This window comes from Parus major, chromosome 25LG1, assembly GCF_001522545.3.
Source record: "Parus major isolate Abel chromosome 25LG1, Parus_major1.1, whole genome shotgun sequence".
Lineage (NCBI taxonomy): Eukaryota > Metazoa > Chordata > Aves > Passeriformes > Paridae > Parus > Parus major.
In genome coordinates, this window is record NC_031793.1 from 916,922 (window position 1) to 935,681 (window position 18,760).

Sequence of the window (18,760 nt, forward strand, 5' to 3'; positions counted from 1 at the left end):
GGTAGACCCAGAGTATGGGACATGTACATATAGATGTATCTAGGGTCATAATCCCCCCTCAAAATGCCCAGCCCAAACAGGAACCACCACCCCCACCCCATGCCATGCACAGCTGTTGCAGGAGAGGAGCAGATGAGAGTGTACGAGTTTGGGAAGCAAATAGGGAATTGGCTGCTAGAAACCTTATTAAAAGACACCATGAAATATCCAACTGGTGACCCCCTGCTTGGAAAGAAGGTATTGAACTGCACTTCTGCCTCCCAAAAGCTGAGAAACCCATGGTGGGGGTGGAGCAGGATCACCTGTGTGTCCCTTCCCCAGAAATGAGACAGACCCAGCGTGGCAGCGGTTCTCAAGTGTCAGAGCTTTATTCCGGAACAGGAAGCATTAGCAGGAGGTGGAGGGGGAGATGCTGAGGGGCTGGGGGGAAGGGGAGGATGAGGCAGTCCCCAAGCCCCAGTGGAGAGACATGGAGCTATAGGTTCCTGTGGAGTGACTGCACCAGCATCTCCAGCTGCTCACCCAGGGCCACCTTATCTCCGTCATTGGTGATCACCCAATCAAAGGCCACTCCCTGGTCCAGGCCACATTCAGAATCAGTGTCATCCACCCCTGGTAGCACAGAACCCAAGGACAGTCAGGATCTGTCTATCTGTACCCCCTACCATGGCCTCACCCCCCAGAGCTGGGGGCTTCAATCCAAAGCCTCTTGCTCCCACTGCCAAGGAACAGCAGTGGAAGCAGCAGACCTGTGCCCATTGGGCAACCCCAGTTTTGGTGTCACACTAGGTGAAGCTGCCCCACACTTGCTCACCATTGACAAAGACCCAGTTCCTCCTCTTCCTTGTCTCCTCAGTAGCCACCACCCGCACAGTCTGCACCACATCCCCATAGGCGTCCCGGAACCACTCCACATCTGAGAGGCGCCGTGTGTCACTCACCACCTGCGCAGGGGCTCCATCAGCACCTGTCCTCCGCCACCAGTGCCCCCATGTACTCCCCAAAACTTACCCACACTGGCTGCAGCGCCCCCTCCACTGCTGCCCGGCAGAAGAAGCCAGGGTCACTGCGGCGCTTCTCCTCGCCCCAGCGGATCATGTCCTGACGAAACATCTCCTTGTAGGCGCTGGCGTCCAGGAGTCGCTGAAAGTTGAGACCATGCTCCTGTGGGGAAGGGGGTTCAGTGGGCATGGTCTGGGCCAACGAGCATGGCATGGCACAGCCACAGATGTTGTGACACACCATGCCTCAGCACAGCATGATAGAATGGGATGGCTCAGTACAGCACAGCATGCAACAGCTTGGCACGAAATGGCACAGCATGATCGTGGCATGGCATAACTTGGCACAGCATGTCTTGACATGGCTTGGTGTGGTGCAGCATGGCACAACTCAGCACAGCATGGCAAAGCATCAGACGGCACAGCACAGCATGGCAGGGCAGGCACAGCTCAGCACTGTGTGGCGTGGTGTAGCATGACGTGAGCATGGGATGGCACAGAACAGCAAAGCACATGCCCTGGCACAACTTAGTGTGGCACAGCAAGGCTCGGTGTGGCACAGTATGAGCACGGTTCGGCACAGCATGCGGTAGAACACGGCACTGTCCGGCACAGCTCAGGATGGTGTGGCACTGTATGTCATGGTGTGGTACGGTATGAGGATGGGACGGCACAGCACGGCACGATGTCCCGGCACAGCTCGGCGGGGTGTGACACGGCTCGGCGCGACCGCGGTACCTTGGCGTACTGCTCCTTGAGGGGCCCAGAGAGGCGCAGAATGGTGCAGACGTCGGGACCCAGCCTGTGGGAGAGGGGTAAGGGGGACGGGCATTGGCACCGGCTCCACTCGGCCAAGTCCCGGCCTCCCTGTCCTCTGGTACCATCTCCGCACCCCGCGCTTTCCCTGCCGTCACCCCTTGCCCCAGTCCCGCCCCGCCCGGTACCGGCTCCGCAGCTCCTCGGCCACGAAATCCTTCCCCGATTTTCTCTTCCCGCTCAGCAGCAGCACGGCGCGCGGCGCCGCCATAGGCGCCTCGTCCCCGCCCCGGCTCGCTGGCTCCGCCCCCCGGCAGGACGTGGGTGTCACGGCGCCCCCTCCCGGGCAAAGCCAGCGCCGCACCGAGGGTGCCCGCGAATGCCCGCGGGGTATGGCGGGTTCGTTCCCCCCCAGGATCCTGTACCCCTAGCAGCCTTCTGCCCCCCTGCCCTCCCCTCCCCCAGCGCCCCCGCTTCCTTCTCACACCGTCCATTCTCCTCTGAAGCTCCCTTTCCCCAGCACCCTGCTCCTCCCAACATTTCCTTTCCTCCCAGCATCTGCATTCCCTCAGCACTCTTCCCCCAACAACCCTTATTCCTCTTCCGCACCTCGCTTTCTCCCAGCATCCATTTCTCCCAGTACCCCCCTTTATCTCCGAGCTCCGTTCCTCCTCAACATCCCTATGCCGTCTCCGCACCCCACTTTTTCAAATGCCCCTCATTTCATCCAGCACTCCTTTCCTCTTCACTGTTCCTCCTTTAAATCCTCATTTTCCTCCAATGCCCCAGATAGCCTTTCTTCTCCCCCAGCAACCCCCTTCCCCTCCAACACACCATATTCCTCTCTGCCCTCCATTTTCATCTGCACCCCCTCTCCCCCAGCAGCCCTTCCTCCTCCCTTTCCTCTCACAGCACCTTCTTTGCCCACAGCACTCCAGTCCCACTGCTCTCCCCTTAACACACCCTATTCCTCCTCTGAACCCCCATTTTCCCAGCTCTCTTCCCTCAGCACCCTTCCTTCTCCACCCCCAGCACCCCCATTTTCCCCACATCCACACAGCTATGCCCAGCGGTGACTTTATTCATGATGCAGCATCACACAGTGCATTTGGTTGGGGATGTGGCCCTACTTGACCCTACAGGGTGCAATGGTAGCCCCAAGACGCCCATGAACAGCACGTGGGGAGCCCTTGTGTGGGGGTGCTGGCACACTACAACACTGGCCCCCTGGCTCTACCCTTGCTTGCCATGCTGCCTTGGGGCTCTCTGGCTCCACATCTTCCTGGAGGTGCTGCAAGAGAAGGGAAGGTGTGATGGGGTGCAGGAGGGAGGAATCCCTGGGGACCCCTGGCACCACCCACCCCAGCTCACCCACTGTAGTGCTGCAGCATGTACTCCTCGAAGTCATCAACCGCCTCCTTGTCGCCCAACTCCTGCCACGCTACCTCCTCAAGCATCTCCTCCACATCATCCACAAAATCGACAAACCGCAGGCGGTCATGGGCAAAGACACCGTCAGCCCTAAAGGCCCCATCAAGCCGCGATGCCAGTCTCCTATATTGTCCCCCCAAGCCCAACTGCCCCATGAAAGTCTCCAGCAGTTGCAGGAACTGCACCTTTTGCACTGGCTCCAGTGCAGCCCCAAGAACTTCCTGGCCCTCCTTCTGGGCACAGTCAGTCACCCCAGAACAGCCCTGTGGTGCCCGGTACTGCCTGAGCTGGGGCACCTCATGGGAACTATGCTGGGGGTGTCTGTGAGACACCTTCCCACAGGCTTTGCCTGGCTTGTGTTCACAGGAGGTTTGGGGATCCTTCTTGTGGGGTTTGCCATGCTCTCTCCTCTCCTGCTTGTGGGGGGACCCCTTAATGGCATGCTGTTTGTGCCACCTGCTCTCCTTCTTCACCTTGAATGGCTTCTTCCAGGGTGTGGAGAAGGACCCCAACCCCTCTGCCTCCAGCACCTGGGCCAGGTGCTGATCCAGGGTGCTTAGTTCCTCCACAAGCCCCTTGAAATCCTCAGAGCCCTTTATATGGTCCAGGGTGTCTGCTAGCTCCTGCCGCAATGAATTCAGACTGCCGTGCTGCCGTGCTGCGGCCTTGCTGTGCACTGGCGCACCTGTGGCACGTGGCTGCTCTGCTGTTGGCTCCCTGGTGCTGCCTGGTGCCCCTGTGGCCTGCAAGTGCCGCAGCTCAGCCCGGGCCTCCCGCAGTGCGATGACTTCCCGCTCCAGCGCTGCACGAAGCCGCGCATTTTCTGCAGCCAGACTCTGCTGCTGTGCTTCGGCTGCTGCCAACTCACGCTCACTCTTGTGCAGCAGTGCCCGCAGATCTTCTTTGTGGGCCTGGGGCAGGGGTGGGGGGGCTGTGAAAGAGGTGGCAGCAGGAGAGCAGCACCAGGACACAGCACTGAGACATGGCACTGGGCACCAACCTGTAATTCCGCCTGCATGAGCCGGATCTCCTGGTTCTCTTTGGCCAGCTTGTCCAGGAGTTGGCTCATAGACTGCATGCTCTGCGGGCCCCCAGCATCTGGCAGAGGGGACTTCTGCTGTGAGTCCTGGAGGACAGAAAGGTTGGGAGCCCTGAGAGCATTGAGGACACCCTCCGCCCTCACTCAGCCCTGCTTGAGACCCCTCCTTACATTGCTGTCTATGGACAACAGCGACTCCTGCTCCCCAGCAGCCAAGTCCCAGCTCTCCACACTCTCCACAGGGCCTGCAGAGGACATGGGTCTGAATGTCCAGGCTGCTGCAAGATGACCCCCTGTCTGGTTGGGCTAGTTGCCTGTACTCACCATCTGCCATGTCATAGATACCACCTGGGGAGAGGAGGGGACAATCAGGAGGATATCTGGACCCCACCCTGTCCCTGGGTCCTTGGCCACTGGGAACCCCACTTACCAGTGATAATGAGCAGCCCCACAGCAAGCAACGCCAAGACACCAAGCAGGTACTTGCTCATACTGAGCCCGTCATCACTGGTGTCTGCTGTCCCCTGGTGTGGGGCAGGCATGACAGTGGGGTGCCCAGGATGGGGCTTGTGGCCCTGCCGCCACCGCAGCCCCTCCATGCTATTGTCACTGCTGGTGTGGCACACGTCCTCCACTGCTGGCTCTAGGAGGAAACGGGGGGGGCCTCCAGGGAGGGTCTACACCTAAACACTGCCAGCAGAGATTCCCTCAGGCCAGTCCCCTGTGAGACCCTGACCTGCTTGGGGGGTGTCAGGGAAAGGTTGTGGCTCAGCCTCAGCATTTATCTCCTCCTGCTCATCGCCCTCCAATGTCCTGGGCTCTGCAGAGCCATCCAAGGCAGGCATTGCCCATGTGCTGAAGTCCTCACACTCCTCTGGGCTCTGCAGACACAGGCACTGGCACATGGAGTGTCCCAGTGTGGGGAACAGCACCAGTCCCAGCTCAGCCCCAGCCCCCGCCCAGTTCTGACTCACCCCCTGCTTGCTACCCTCAAGGCACAAGGTCTGGCTGGAGAAGGTAGTCACACCGTTGGTGGCCATGGCTGGGGAGAGGCAGAGCATGGGGATGAGACAGTGCCACAAGAAGGTCACACCAGGCTTGCCTCATACCCACTGTGGCTGCCTGCCTGTGACTGTGTCCTGGGTGCCTTCATCCTCCTCCTGCAGATCCTCATTGTCAGACCTGTGGGAGGTCGAGTCCTGCTCTGGACCCACTGTCTCAACGGGAAGACCCTAGGGGAAGGGGTACATGGGGAGACACTTTTAGCCCTGACTGGAGTCCGAGGTAGGCTCTGGTGGGGGGGGAGGGGCGGGGTGTGCCCAGGGGTGTCCACCTCTCGGGGGGCTGCCCTAAGGGCCCCAAGGCGTGGGGTCCCCGGTTCCGGGATGTTGCCCTGGAGATCTCAAGCAGTAAGGGTCTGCTCTGAGGGTTGTCAGCCCTCACCTCAGTGCCCGCCATCACCCAGCTGCTCTCTGAATCTCGGGGATCCAATTTCTCCGCCATAGGGACAGTCCAGTGCTACCTGCAAGGGGACAGACCAGCGAACGCAAGAACAGCGGGACACGACCCAGCTCCCAGCACCAGCGGGATGTGACCGCGAGAGCCATGGTCCCGGTGCCAGCCAGTCCCTCCAACCTGTAGCTGGGGGACTTTGAGAGAGCCGTCCCGATGCACCGGCTCTGCGGCTCCACCTCCACTGACACCAGCTGCCGCCGCGGGGTATTTTTAGCCGGTGACACCACCCAGCAGGTGGACAGGAGACGCGGGGCCCGGCGTGGGGAAACCAGAGGCCCCGATCGGGATCCCACCGCCCCACAGCAAAGCGGCAGCACTGGAAGGGGTCTCGAGCAGCCCCTGCCCCTTCTCTTCCCCCCACCCGCCCGGGATCCAGAACCGGCCTGGGGATGACGGCGCCGCCGCCAACCCCCTCCTCTCCGCTTTCCACAGCCTCATCCAAGCTGTGCCCGCGCCCCTCGGCCCCGTCCCGATGCCGGTTCCGGCCTGGCAGGGGCATCGCCTCTCCACGGCCCCGGCGGTACCTGCACCCGCCGCGTCCCGCCGGGAACTTTCCCCAGGGCCGCCACCGCCCCCGAGGCGGGGCGCGCACGTGACAGCAGCAGCCAATCGCAGCCTGCGGCGCAGCGTCGCGCTGAGACGGGCGGGGAGCGGGAACAGCGGGCGCGGCCCCGCCGTTACCGAACACCCCACCCCACGGCGCCCACCCGCCCGGTACCAGACAGACACCGACATCCCCAGACACCTTCCTCGGACAGACAGCAAAACGCGCGTTTTAGAGTTTTATAACGACGGTACAAAAATTTCCATTAACGATTGGCTAAAATGGACGCATCTGGGGCGGGGAGCGGGTACCGGGACCGTCCCGAGCATCGGAGAAGAGGGCACCGGGATTGCCCCGTGAATGGCGAAGGGGGCACCAGGACCGCTGCACAGCTCAGGAGCTGCCCCCTGCAAGGCAGTGACCTAAATGGGGGCAGCACTGTGGAGCACCAGGAAGCCTCAAGCCCTCACACAGCCGGTGCACTGAGGCCAGAGCCTTGCCCACAGCAAAGGGCTTACAACGGCATGGCCAGCACCGTCCCAAATCCCCTGGTGGGTCCCGGTGGCAGGCAGTGCCTAGTGAGCAGCCACAGCCAGTACATGGCAGTGCCTCTCTGGCTGGCGGGGGGGGGGGGGGGGGGACGGACATTTACAAAAAATGGGGGGTTGGTCCTAAATCAGTGGGGGAAAGATGTACATGGCGGCTGAATGGTAGCTCAGCCATCATTGGCGGTCACCAGCTGTCCCATGCCCTCACGGATGTAGACCGACTGGATCTCCTTCGTCTTGAGGCAGAAGTCACAGGCCCAGACAGCAGAGGCCTCAGTGGTGAGCAGCCCATAGGCATTCTCAGTCATCCCTGTGCACTCTCGGTGGAACCACTTCTGGCAGGAGGCCTCACACAGGATGGCATCCTGGTCATCATTCACCTCGTTGCGACAGGCCCCACAGGGGTACACGAGCCCTGGTGGCGGCTGGTGCCCTGAGGTGCTGGTAGCCTTGCCGGGGGTTGGCAACGGGAGGCTGTTGGTCTCAGGAGTGCTGGCATTGCGGGCAGCACTGTTGGGGGCGAAGCCAGGCTGTGCCCCATTGACGGTGGCGGGGGAGCCCGAGTGCTGCTCCTGGGTGAAGGTGCTGGGAGGAGGGTTCTTGGCTCCCTCTTCGCTGCTAGTAGGGAAGCCGGGATCTGCCCCAGGGAAGGGACTGGCCGTGGGGGGCAGGGGTGGCATGTTCTGCCCCGGGCGCTGCATGGGCGATTGTCCAAAGAGGTTGCTGGGCTGGCTGAAGCGCTGAGCCACTGCTGGCCCCCCGGGGGGATTGAGGGCTGGCCCGGGACCCATGTCCCCACGCGGGGGCTGCCCCATAGTGGGGGACATCATGGGCCCGAAGCCTGCAACAGGCCCCTGCATGAGCTGCCCCATGGAGGGGCTGAAGTTCTGTCCGAGGGGCTGGCTGAAGGGCTGCCCGGCAAAGGTCAAGGCCCCCGGCTGCACGTAGTTTGGATTCTGGGTGGGCATGCTAAAGGCCGGGCCCATCTGCCCGGGGGCGAAAGGGGGGGGCTGCCTCCGCAGGGGTTGGGGACCCCCGCCGTAACCAGGTGGAACCTGCGGCGACATCCCCCCCTGCACGCGGAAACCGCCGAAGGGAACGGGGCTGCCCAGGAAAGGGGCAGGGGCCGCCCCCAACTTGGGAGCCCCGAAATCATCCTCGAAGGGATTGGAGGCCACGAGGTGGTCCACCATGGGAGTGGGCGGCGGGGCGAACTCCGAGAGGTGCGAATAGGCAGGGCCCTGAGGGAACAAGGTGGCGGTCAGGGTTGCAGCGGCCCGCCCCCGGCCCCCACGCCGCCCCAAACCCGGCCCTACCTGCGTGTTGGACTTCCGCCGCTTCTTTTCGGGGCTCTTCATCTGCAGCCCTGCGAGGACAAACGAGGCCGCGTCAGCGGGGCAAGAGCGACCCACCCCGATCCCTGTCCACCCGCGCTCACCTGCCTTCCCCTGCTTCCGGCCGGGCCCGCCGGCGGCAGCGCTGCCCCCGGGGTGCGGGGGCCCCGGCGGGGGCGGCGGGGCCGGGACCGCTCCCTCCAGCTTCTCTGAGTGTGGGGCCGCCATAGCCCTCACAGCGCGCGCGTCGCCGCCATGGCCCGACCGGAACCGGAACCGGCGCGGGGCCAATCACACCGCGCGGGGGGCAGGACGAAGTGCGCGAGATGTGGCAATCACCACAGACTCCCACCCCATCCCTCGGTCGGACCAAACCAAATCCAGCGAGATGGAAAGGGGGAGCACGGTTAAGGGAACAGACGGGACAAACCACGTACGAGGTCCCGGGGGGGGAAGGGAAGGAACAAGGACGAACTGTAGCGCCCGTAGGGGAGCACAGGGCGGAACCACCCGCCCACAGCTCACACCAGCCAGGACCTAGAGAAATACCAACTTTAATACAACCGCCAGTTCCTTTGGTATAGCGGGGCCAGGGGCCTGCGAGGGGCGGGGCTGCGCTTTGGCTTGGGGGGAGTTACACTGTGCATGCAGGGGAGGTCCCTCCCGCCAACACCCCAGGGCTGTCAGAGTTGCCCGTGCCCGGCTGAGACGGGCAGGGAGGAAAGGGACGTGGTGGTGGATGTCCTGGAGCACAAGCATGTCACGGATGGGGTACAGGGTGGTCGGAGCATGGGGGAGGCTCTGTAACCAGCCCCTGCTCTTGCATAAGAGTGTGGGACCTGCGGGGTCAAGGCACAGAGTTAACACGTAAAGTGATCTGGGTACAGTCGAGGGCCTCGTGCTTGGAGGAGCAGAGCCCCCCATGGGCCCCTTTCTTGGCCCAGGGGCCAGAGATAAAGATAGGCTGCCTCTGGCTCAAGGGGGCTCAGCCCTGCCAGTCCTGAGCCCATGCTGGCGAGCACAAGAATGGCTGTGGCACAACAGCAGGACTGGGTTTTGGTAGGAGCAAAGGCTGGAGCTGGAGGGGCAGGGGCTTCACAAGAACAGTTCCCCACCCTGCAGGCACTCACAGCCTGAGCCTCCCATGGCCACCAGCTCCATGTGGTGGAAGGAGAGCCCTGTTCTCAGCCAAGTCCATGTTCAGTATGGTGCACCTAGAAGAGTCTGAGTGCTCCCTGGAGCATATAACATGGCCAGAGGGCTGTGCATTGGGGGTGCTGTGCACTGGGGTCCCCAGACGCTCACAGTCTCCTCTCCACTGGCTGCTGCAGGCACATCTCGCTGCCGGCCGAGATGATGGGTAGGTGATTGTCCATGTGGTAGCTGATGAGGTGGCTGACGCTCTCAAAGCGATGATCTTTTGTCCGCACCTGGGGGGCCAGAAGAGGGGCACTCAGGAGGCTGTCAGTGGCCCACACAAGCCCAGAGCCACCACCCTCCATGGTATGGGCTAAGCACAGAGCTGTAGCTTCAGTCTCAAACCCATGCTCCACCAGACCCTCTCCATCCCCAAAGCCAGCCCAGAGTTGTTCCCTGACAAGTAGTGCAGAACCCCAATGTTCTGGTGGCTCTTGTAACTCCTAGGACTGCCCCTGCTGTCCCAAGCTCCATCCCCAGGCCCCTACAGGGACTCACCACTCCCTCAGGATCGACGAGCAGCAAATGCTTGGGCTGCCCACCCTGCAAGCCAGTCAGCACGTACTGGCCTGGGGTGGTGGTGCTCTCCCGCACCAGAAAGTCTCCATTCACCTTCAGCAGCTTCTCAGCCTCCTTGCGGCTCATTTTCCCATGGTACCAGTGCTCCCGTCTCAGCTGCTCCTCCATGGAGGCCACCACCTGGGCAGGGGGCAGCCCTACAGGCACAGATGGGGGTACACGCAGGGCATCTTCAAAGGGCTCTGCAAGGAGAGAAGACCACGACTAAGCCCACAGCCAACTATCTACTGCCCTGGCTGTAGCCACTGTTCCACTCACTCATGTCGAAAAGGTCCCTCTGTGTGCTGCCATTGGCTGTGGCTGGGGTGCCAGCAGCTGAAGCTTGACGTGTCTTGTCTATGTTCTGCACGTTGACGTAAGACGGGTCATCAAACAGGTCCATGCGGCCAGATGTGCCTGCCGGAGCTGGGTATTTCTCTCTCCCTGCTACCAGGAGCACTGTGGTCAGCAGGGCTTCAGCCTATCTAGGGCCCCCACCAGTGCCCACCATCAGAGCACTTCGGGTCCCTGAAAGAGGATGGAGACTGGCCAAACCCATCACATTACCTTGGGCAGGAGCATGCTGCTTCTGGGGGTCATAGTCCCCACTGGATGACTGGCCGACAGGCTGCAGGGAGAGGCAGTGATGAGCCCCCTCTCCCTTTCCTGCTCATTCCCCCTCCTGCTCCCCACACCCCAGGCTGACAGAGACACTGGGGAGACATAAGTAACCTTCAGCAGAACCCATGGCCCAGTGAGGGTCCCTACATCTCCCTTTTAAGATAGTGTCTTCCCAAGAGGACATGCCCAGAGCCTCACCAGTGTGGCACCCAAGTGATTTGGGGTCTGAGCAGCCCCATCCTGCAGCCGCATGTCCAAGACCCCCCCAATGGGAGGTTCCTTGCCAGGGAAGTCGTTGTAGTACTGGTGATCTGGGGCTGGTTCCTCCTCTTCTTCGTCCCAGGCAGAGCCATCAAACCCTGCCATCCTGGGAGAGCACAGTACAGATAAGCCCATGACAGCAGCCACAGCTGCATCCCCTCTCCAAAACCACATTCCTTCTTGCCACACAATCCTGCTCTGACCTGTCGTGGGGTGTCACCAGCTTTGGAGGGTTCTTCAGATACTGCTTGAAGCGCAGCTCAAAGGCCTGCCCTATGGTGCTGATCACATCCTGTGCCAAGCCTTCAGGACACTCCAGGATATGGCAGGCTGGATAAAAAATGGTGGGATGGGATTGTGGAACTCCAGCACTAAGGTTCTTCACCCCTGAGCCTGGCCTGTACACTCCAGAGCTTTCTTATGGGTCATCCAGTTCTGCCCCCGCCTCTGCCCCCTCCCCTTGAACTGATCCTAAACACCTCCAAAATGTGGCTTTGGCATTGAGAACCTTTGCAGCACCCTCACCTCTCTGATTGACGGGGTCTTTGGCAACATAGGCAACATACTCAGCTGTGTCCTGTGGGTGAGACAGCAGCAGTGAGACAGAGCTGCTGGGGAGCACTGGGCCTAAGATCTAAGACCTCAGGAGAGGCCCCTACACAGGGCACGGATGGGGGCCCTGCGTACTCACCGGGTCTCCCCCTGATGCGAAGGATATAGACTGCATGTGGTGGTTGGCGATGATCTGCAAGGTGGAGAGCTTGTTGGACACAGCCAGAATTTCTTATATCTCACCCACAGGTGGCACATCCCGCTCCTCCCAGGGTTGACCTGCTACGGGGGCTCAAAATCCTCCAGAGCCCTGGTTATGAGCCACAGACCACGAGGAAAAGGACTGGGACATCACCGGGAGTGGAGTCAAAACCAGGAGATCTGGCCCCAGGCAAGGGGACTTGGGTCTCACCATCTCCAGGAGAGATCCCGCAAAGCACATGGCATATTCCTTCCCCCTCTTCAGCCCCAGGGACTGCGGGGAGGTGGGCACTCATCACACAGCTCATTCAGACATTCCCTGAGGAGGCTGGGGGCATGCCCTGCCCCAGCAAGACCTGGGGTGAGGTACACGAGGATTCCTAATTGTCCAAAGCCAACTCAACCCCTCCCCATTCTCACCTGCTTGCAGTCAGAGGCCATGAGGTTGAGGCTGCTGGTGGAGATGGTCAGGGTGATGGGCATGCCTGCAAACTTCAGGTTGCTCTTGCCCAGGATGGAGTTCAGGGAGCGGCTGCAGGGCTAGGGGCAAATGGTAGTGTAGAGAAGGGGCTCCCCAGACCAGACAGCAGACAGCCCAGCGTCAGGAGGACAGGGCACATCCCTCTGCTTTCACAGCAGAGATGGGCACCTTGTCCTCACCACTGGCCCTGGCCCAAGCCTCAGTTCAAAGATCAGACCCCTGGGCTGACCAGCACAGCACTGCCAGCTGGGCTGGGATCTGGTCCTTGGCCCTGTGCCTGAACCAGCCATGCACACTCCCCCAGCAGCTTCACAGCCAGGCCTCACCTTCCTTCTCCTCATGGCTCCCTTGGCACCAGGCACAGCCTCACATACCAGCCCAATGGCCTCCCTGCAGGGAGTAGAGTGAGATGTCAGTCTCCACAGTGCCTGCCTTTCCCCAAGACCCCCCAACCATGGGACTGAGGACACAGGGATCAGCACAAGAGAGACAGGGTGACAAAAGCTCTCAGGCAGTGCCAGCTGGGGCTGTTTGGGTGGGCAAAGTGCACTGGAATTAGTACTGGATGGGCTCCAGCAGCCCCTGGACCCCACTGAAAGCCCCACATGATACCAGGGGCCTGCCTAGGGCTCAGACAACTTCCTCACCCCTCTCTAAAAGAAGCAGCCCCTGGGGAGAGGCAGAGCTCACCTGGTCACCTGTGTCCTGGTGCTGAAATCCAGAGCCCGCATGGACTGGAGCACTTCCACACAGCCCATGTACTATGCAAGAGAGCAAAGTGAGATTGGCCAGCCATGAAGTTTGTCCCCCATGCAGGCCGGGAGGGGGCTGGGGCCTCAAGCACCCCTCAAGCTCTGTAACAGCAGTAACTTCCCTGGGAATCTCACTGCCCATTGCCCTGTCCCCCACCCCTCCCCCAAAGACCATGGTGCATCCTACCACCAGGAGGCCTCCAAATCCCCACAGTGACCCTTCCCACTCTCCCCTACTCCCCAGCACTCACCCGGACGTGGTAGGAGACCCCAGAGCCCATGACCTTGTCATCGGGATGCAGCCAGCCACGGGTGGGCTTATTGACAAAGCTGCCATGGCGGGTCCATTCATCACCCCCCAGCTGGCCACCTTCCACCCGCGTCTTCTTCCCACAGCTCAATTTGTTCATATCCTGGGAACAGACAGTGACAGGTCTCACTGAGCTGGGGCTGGCAGCAACCCCTGGCACCACTGCTGGCATCCCAGGGGGACCAGGTTCCCCTGAGTTGCTCCCGGCTGAAGAGCCCCGCAAGCTGAGCAAGTTGACAGGATTGGAGAGCTTCAGGTTGGCCATTTTGGGGAAGAAGGAGCAGAGGGTGGTAGGGCTCTCCTCCAACTCAGGTGAGTGCTCCCCGAGAGGTGCAGCATGGCTGAGGGAGGAGGAGGACAGGGAACCAGGCAGAGAATGCATGCTTGCAAAGGACTCCATTGGGGAGGGCGGGACTCCCAGGCCCGCCATGGCCTCCTCTGGAGAGGAGACAGACTCGTTCCGCAGGTGGCTGTATTTGCTCTTTTGCAGGAGATCCATGCTGGAGATAGGTGAGAAGGGCCACAGCTGCCCTGTCCAGAGTGGCAGTAGGGTGGATGCAGCCAGCTGGGCCTCACAGAGGCCCCACAGAGAATCCGAATGCCTGCAGCTGCCGGGAAGCTGCCCCTGAGCAGAAGCCTTGGCTGAGCTCTGCACTAGGTCCACACCAGCCCAGCATGGCTGGCAGGGAGAGCTGGGCCTGGGACGCTGGGCAGCAGGTCCAGGGGCTGCCTGGCACTGTGCAGGCACAGCTGATCAATCGTGATCAGTGTCAGCGAGGATGTGCAGATCCGTTCAGATTGAGAGCAATGCACCACAGCAGGTAGGAAATGGGGCTGCAGCGACACGCAAGGGAGCCGCTGGTACAGGGACGGGAGCTCAGAATGCTCTGTTCCCCAGCCTGGAAGTCCTCAAGACCCTTGCCACTCCAACACTGGGCCAGGAACAAATCCCATTGTCTTCATCCAGGACCAGATCCAGCTCCCTCTGCCCTGCTGCTGGGTTCAGCACAGCCACTCTCCACCCCACAACTCACTCCAGCCCCCGTGCCGCTGCCCACTAAGAGGAAATCAAAAGCATGAATATTTAAAGCCCGGAGACAAGGCAGACACAGAATGCATCCAAGCCCATCCCAGCCCTGCTCCAAGCACTGTCCAGGAGGGAACAAGGTCCTTCTGTGGCAGCCCGTGCCACGCAACCCACGTGCCGGTGGTGAGCAGCTGCAGTTGGCTTGCCAGGCTCTGCCGGGGGAAGCAGCAATGCTGAGATGACACCGGTGCTCACAGCTTCCTGGAATACAGGGACATGCAGTCCTTTGAGAGCACAGATCTTGCCTGGAGGGCTGGTGGGAGAAAGAGGAGGATGGCCAGGAGCAGGATACAGGTAGGCTGTGCCCTGGGCAAAGCAGGGCTTAGCACAAACCCCCAGCCATGGTGGGGAGCCTATGGGAGAGGCTGCAGCTAATTGCTGCTGCTTCCCGCATCCCAGCTGTTCCTCCCGAGAGAAGAGATGAAGGGGCTGTGGCTGATCGGAAGAGCTGTGCTGACTCACAGGCGGCAGGGCAGGCTCTGCCCGAGGCGCGGGCTGTGCCGGGGCTGGGGCGCAGCGCAGGAGGGGCTCCCGGCGAGGGGTGGGGACGCAGCGCTTATCTGGAGCAGAAAAATCAAGGTCACAGGCGGGGCTAGCGGTAGCGGGCAGCAAGAATGTGCCGGAGGCAAAAGTTGGCACCTTCAACCTCGGGGAGCTGGGCAAAACTCCCACCTGCGGATCAGGGGGCTCAGGGGCAGGTCTGCCCTGTTCCCCTATCCTTGACGCACTGGCATGCAGCAGGAACTTGGGCCAGCCCGACTGTGCTGCCCTCCACAGCCTTGGCCCCACTGAGGGACAAGAGCTTTCCTCCCTCCACCACCTATGGGCTGAGGCAAGGAGTTCAGGCAGAATCCAACCCCTGAAACACCACAAGCCAGACCCTTACCAACCACCAGGTGCTCTGGCCACCAAACCAAAACTGGGTAAATCCAGACCAAGGAAAAGGCTCTCTCTGCTTGGAGCCTTTGCCCAGCACTGCTTGGCACTGGCAGCTGCCTGCCCCACTTCACAAAGCCTGTTACACTGCCACGGGGACAGGGAAAGGAAAGTCAGAACAGGGCTAGAAATTGCCACCTATGTGATGCAAGGGGCTGTGGCACATGACAGCAGGCCCATCACTGAAGCATCTCCTTGGCCATGCACACTAGCTCTGTGAACACCAGCCCCCCCCCACCAGCCATGGTGGTCCCACAGGCACAGAGAGCCTGTGCTGGCTGTTCCACAAAGTGCTTGTCCCCTCCAGGGGCCCCCAGCTCTTCAGTGCTGTGACCTTCCTGTGGCTGCAGCAACACTCCTCTAAAGAAAAGCAGGAAGCCCGGAGCCAGGGGAGCCAGGAAGTTGCTGGCCTGGTGAGGGGCCAGTGCAGCCCTGCTGCCAGGGTAGATTGGCTGGGCAGCATCAAGTGGCCGCAGGGCACTGGGGCTTGCCCATGACAGACTGGCCACTGGCTGATGTGGGTGTGGGTGGGCCTGTCTTGGCATGGCAGCTCTGTGAGCCCTGATGCTTCCCCAGGATAAGAGCAGTAGGGAATTGCAAGGGGGCAGAAGTGACTCCTTCACCCCTTCCCACCACCCCAGAGCGGCCATCACCTCCAGGAAGCAAAGAGCTAATGAGCCTCCCAGCTGAAGCCCCTGCTCAGACACATGTCTGCTTTTATAAGCTAGAGTAATTCCTGATTTTCTCAGAACCTTCAAGGCCAGTCTGCCCACATCACTCAACAGCCTGTGACAAGATGCATCGCAGCTTCCAGCTCTTGGAGACCAGAGCTGCTACCATTACAGCTCTGCAAGCCCCAGGGCATCAGACCTCCCTCTTAGTGGGCTCTGAGTGCAGAAGGCAAACCTGGAGATGTGCAAAGGCGCAGAATGCTGGCCCTGCCTGAACAGGCAGTCCCAAGCCACAGGCTGCAGTCCTCCCCCTTGCCAGGAGTTCCTGCCCCTGCAGCAGAGTATGAGCAGAGCAGCTGGAACAACTGCCCCCAAGGAGCTCTGGGGACATGTCCTGGCTCAGCTGCTCCATGTGCCTTGCCACCACAGAAAGACAATGGATCATGAGAAACAGAGGGATGTGGGCTACTTTCAGGCACCTGAGACTGGGCTTTCACATACCACCTGAGGCAAGGAAGAGAAGCAGAGTGGGGATGCTCAGGGCTCCACTATCAACATACTCTCTGGAAAAAAACTGGGAGCTGAGTCAGAGGCTTGGAACATCCCAGTGGTTTGGCAAGAAATTGCAGCAAGGTGTGGGTGGTCACACGAACCTTGCCCTGGGCAGGAAACCTCCCTCTGTCCAACTGTAGCCAATGCTGAACTGCTGAGGCAGGGGTGAAGCAAAGGAGAACACTCATATCCAGCCAATACCTGTTTTTTTCCCCCCCCACATCACAGCAGCATCAAACAACATTTATGCATTCCTGCACACAACCTCTCCTTCATTCTGAAAAGGAGGTTAGGAGATGCCAGTGGAGATCTGGGCAAGAGGCTGGAGACCTCCCAGAGGGCAGAGGAGGCAGGCAGGATCCACCACCAAAGCCACTTAGCCCTCCACCGAAGTCCTTACCACATACTCCATCGCCGGCGGAGGGCAGGGCAGGCCCCGGGCAGGGAGCAGAGACACACAGCCCCTCTTGTCTGGCACTCTGACCTGCGGTTCGGGGACAAACAGGGAATTAGCCAGCCCTGTCCCAGCCTGATGAGGTGGGGGCCATGGTGCCAAGAGGCAGACCCTGCTCCTCCATGCTGTCCACAGGTAGATGGGGCTGTGGCTGCTGTGCAACATGCTGCTGACACAAGAAGGTGAGAGAAACCTGGAAGCCACCTTTTTCCCACTGGAGAGAGGATGGAGATGAGATGCGCTGGGAAAGGAACACGAGGCTAAGCCTGGCACTGCTTAGGCCCTGCCCAAACTGGCAAATGGTATCAGGAGCTGAGATTCACTCTGTGACCCCAGACAAATGTTGGAGCTGATCCCTACCTAGCCCAAAAACCAGTATTGGAAAGCCACACGCAAGGAGGGAGAGTGAAGGCAACCCAGGGGGGCAGAGGTCCCCACTCCTCTACCTCCTCAGCTGGCATTCTGATGCAAAATTATACACAGAGCTCCCAGGGCTGTGTCCCTTCCTCCAAGGAGACCAGTGAAGAAAGGAGTCACGGAACGAGTCTACAAGGGGTGAGCTGGCAGAGGCAGGAAGCTCTGCGAGGGGAAAACAAGGCAAGCAAAGCTCTTCTCACTCCCACTCCCACTGCCCAGCCAAGGCAGTCAAGGCCAGGCCAGTGGAGCAGTGCAGGGCAGATGATTTACTGCTTGGCAGCAATTGTACCTTTATCTGCGGCCTGTGCCAGCTGTCATCATTAGCTTGGAAGGTGGCAAGATAAGGAGAGCTATGCTTTGCAATGGCAGTGGAGATCGACCCCTGCAGCACCACGCCACTGCCAAGTAGAGGTGGAGATCAGGCCATTTGGACATCGGCACTGAGGCTGGCGGCAGGGAAGGAGCATCTGGACCTGGAGTAAGACTGCTCAGCCCATTTGTGTCCCTCCCGAGGAAGGTACGCTGCTTTGCACAGCTCCAGAGGTGGCCCAGCCAAGGCATTTCCCCACCAAAGGGCAGTGGGTGGATCTTCATGCCCCACTTGGCTGAGAAGAGATGGCATCTTCAGTCCTTCTGTTACAGGCTGAGACCAGGACAACTCTGGCAAGCACCGACAAGTGCCCTTTGCCCACAAACTTCTGCAGCGCCAACGTGGCAAGCAGGGCCCAGGTCACATTTCCCTGGAACGACCCTGTCCATAGTTGATAACCTGTGTGGGTGACCCCATTTAAGAAATTCAACGGGAGAAGCAAGAACATCTGCTGGAGAGCAGATATAGATCTGCAAGGGGAAACAGCTACCCATGTCCACAACAGTTAGTTAGGCTCCAGGTACTCACTGCTGCCTTACTCTGAAGCACAAAAGGCAGGAGGGCAGACCCCAGCACCGCAAAGGGTGAGGAACCCTCCAAACCCAGCCGATGCCCCGTCCCTGCTGGAGATCATGCTAGTCTTGGGGCTCGGGGTTCTTCCCAGACCCTGGAGCTCCTCTACAGCAGGTGTCCTTCCGCGTATCGCACCAGTACGGGGTGGGGCATGCAAGCCTGAGCCCGAGGCACACACAACCAGCCGCCACGTCGGGTGGGTCACCCCAAGATCTTAGCACAGCACGGCACCGGCTTCTCCAGCCGCCGTCGGGCCGCATATCGGAGGGTCCGGGCCTGCCCCACGGCTAGGCTCCCTCACGCTGGGCAAACGAGACAGCTGGGAAGGGCGGCTCGGCCCTCACAGCCCAGGGAGCGGCTGGGGCAGAACCCGCACTCGTTCCGCGGAAGGTGGCGGCGAGCGATGCGGCCTCAGTCTGGCGACACTGCGGCCGCGGGGGCGCCGCGGGGGCACCGCTGGGCCTGGCCTTGGATCCCGGGCCCCGCGCGGACCCCCCCTCCTCCATCCGCACGCGCCCTCACCACCCCAGCCAGCGCGCGCTCACCGGGCACCATCGGTCACGCGCGGGTCTCACGCCGCTCTCCGCCGTTCCCGCGCT

At 60.9% G+C, this 18,760-nt stretch overlaps 4 protein-coding genes across 13 annotated transcripts in view; all 4 read right to left on the reverse strand.

Moving 5' to 3' along the window:
* Nucleotides 1–344: 344 nt before the first annotated feature.
* Nucleotides 345–2,068, reverse strand: PMVK (phosphomevalonate kinase). The gene is made up of 5 exons (XM_019008946.2): nucleotides 1,946–2,068; nucleotides 1,740–1,803; nucleotides 1,012–1,143; nucleotides 815–944; nucleotides 345–612 (listed from the first exon to the last, which is right to left on the reverse strand). The coding sequence occupies exons 1-5, from the start codon at nucleotides 2,026–2,028 to the stop codon at nucleotides 476–478; spliced, it is 546 nt and encodes a 181-aa protein (XP_018864491.1). The 5' UTR covers nucleotides 2,029–2,068; the 3' UTR covers nucleotides 345–475.
* A 750-nt stretch (nucleotides 2,069–2,818) lies between these two features.
* On the reverse strand, nucleotides 2,819–6,326 carry PBXIP1 (PBX homeobox interacting protein 1). Of its 5 annotated transcripts, XM_019008945.2 has the most exons (11): nucleotides 6,267–6,326; nucleotides 5,671–5,749; nucleotides 5,354–5,459; nucleotides 5,202–5,269; nucleotides 4,964–5,123; nucleotides 4,658–4,870; nucleotides 4,552–4,575; nucleotides 4,399–4,472; nucleotides 4,189–4,314; nucleotides 3,129–4,099; nucleotides 2,819–3,048 (listed from the first exon to the last, which is right to left on the reverse strand). In XM_019008945.2, exons 2-11 carry the CDS (start codon nucleotides 5,728–5,730, stop codon nucleotides 2,991–2,993), a joined length of 1,860 nt encoding a protein of 619 aa, XP_018864490.1. In that variant the 5' UTR covers nucleotides 5,731–5,749; nucleotides 6,267–6,326; the 3' UTR covers nucleotides 2,819–2,990. The 5 variants fall into 5 exon arrangements, with proteins under 5 accessions (XP_018864490.1, XP_015505523.1, XP_015505521.1 ...); XM_015650037.1 differs by lacking the exon at nucleotides 6,267–6,326 and having other exon boundaries at nucleotides 5,354–5,409; nucleotides 5,671–6,260; XM_015650035.1 differs by lacking the exon at nucleotides 6,267–6,326 and having other exon boundaries at nucleotides 4,964–5,108; nucleotides 5,671–6,260.
* A 185-nt stretch (nucleotides 6,327–6,511) lies between these two features.
* Nucleotides 6,512–8,607, reverse strand: PYGO2 (pygopus family PHD finger 2). The gene is made up of 3 exons (XM_015650048.3): nucleotides 8,273–8,607; nucleotides 8,151–8,200; nucleotides 6,512–8,075 (listed from the first exon to the last, which is right to left on the reverse strand). The coding sequence occupies exons 1-3, from the start codon at nucleotides 8,394–8,396 to the stop codon at nucleotides 7,002–7,004; spliced, it is 1,248 nt and encodes a 415-aa protein (XP_015505534.1). The 5' UTR covers nucleotides 8,397–8,607; the 3' UTR covers nucleotides 6,512–7,001.
* Nucleotides 8,608–8,706: 99 nt separating this feature from the next.
* Nucleotides 8,707–18,760, reverse strand: part of SHC1 (SHC adaptor protein 1) — a 10,220-nt gene continuing 166 nt past the window's right edge. Inside the window, exons 1-13 of one of the 6 annotated variants that reach the window (XM_015650032.1) lie at nucleotides 18,707–18,754; nucleotides 13,043–13,204; nucleotides 12,730–12,800; nucleotides 12,366–12,429; nucleotides 11,979–12,098; nucleotides 11,497–11,550; nucleotides 11,331–11,382; nucleotides 11,009–11,135; nucleotides 10,743–10,911; nucleotides 10,491–10,551; nucleotides 10,203–10,370; nucleotides 9,864–10,126; nucleotides 8,707–9,598 (exon numbers count right to left, since the gene is read on the reverse strand). In XM_015650032.1, the coding sequence (XP_015505518.1) occupies nucleotides 9,470–9,598; nucleotides 9,864–10,126; nucleotides 10,203–10,370; nucleotides 10,491–10,551; nucleotides 10,743–10,911; nucleotides 11,009–11,135; nucleotides 11,331–11,382; nucleotides 11,497–11,550; nucleotides 11,979–12,098; nucleotides 12,366–12,429; nucleotides 12,730–12,800; nucleotides 13,043–13,201 (1,437 nt within the window). In that variant the 5' untranslated portion in view covers nucleotides 13,202–13,204; nucleotides 18,707–18,754 and the 3' untranslated portion in view covers nucleotides 8,707–9,469. Of the gene's footprint in view, nucleotides 9,599–9,863; nucleotides 10,127–10,202; nucleotides 10,371–10,490; nucleotides 10,552–10,742; nucleotides 10,912–11,008; nucleotides 11,136–11,330; nucleotides 11,383–11,496; nucleotides 11,551–11,978; nucleotides 12,099–12,365; nucleotides 12,430–12,729; nucleotides 12,801–13,042; nucleotides 13,851–14,302; nucleotides 15,055–16,747; nucleotides 18,640–18,706; nucleotides 18,755–18,760 lie in introns of those variants that run through there. The other 5 variants (XM_015650030.3, XM_019008944.2, XM_015650028.3 and 2 more) reach the window with 5 other exon arrangements.

Excerpts from the sequence above, each read along its gene's own strand:
- PYGO2 (XM_015650048.3), bottom strand. The coding sequence starts at position 8,396 with ATGGCGGCCCCACACTCAGAGAAGCTGGAGGGAGCGGTCCCGGCCCCG. Across the intron at positions 8,201-8,272 it reads CCGGAAGCAGGGGAAGGCAG|GGCTGCAGATGAAGAGCCCC; the intron begins GTGAGCGCGGGT and ends TTGTCCTCGCAG. Across the intron at positions 8,076-8,150 it reads GGCGGAAGTCCAACACGCAG|GGCCCTGCCTATTCGCACCT; the intron begins GTAGGGCCGGGT and ends TTGTTCCCTCAG.
- PMVK (XM_019008946.2), bottom strand. The coding sequence starts at position 2,028 with ATGGCGGCGCCGCGCGCCGTGCTGCTGCTGAGCGGGAAGAGAAAATCG. Across the intron at positions 1,144-1,739 it reads TCAAGGAGCAGTACGCCAAG|CGACTCCTGGACGCCAGCGC; the intron begins GTACCGCGGTCG and ends CTCAACTTTCAG. Across the intron at positions 613-814 it reads GAACTGGGTCTTTGTCAATG|GGGTGGATGACACTGATTCT; the intron begins GTGAGCAAGTGT and ends CTGTGCTACCAG.
- PBXIP1 (XM_019008945.2), bottom strand. The coding sequence starts at position 5,730 with ATGGCGGAGAAATTGGATCCCCGAGATTCAGAGAGCAGCTGGGTGATG. Across the intron at positions 5,460-5,670 it reads GGGTGATGGCGGGCACTGAG|GGTCTTCCCGTTGAGACAGT; the intron begins GTGAGGGCTGAC and ends CCCTTCCCCTAG. Across the intron at positions 4,315-4,398 it reads TGTTGTCCATAGACAGCAAT|GACTCACAGCAGAAGTCCCC; the intron begins GTAAGGAGGGGT and ends TCTGTCCTCCAG.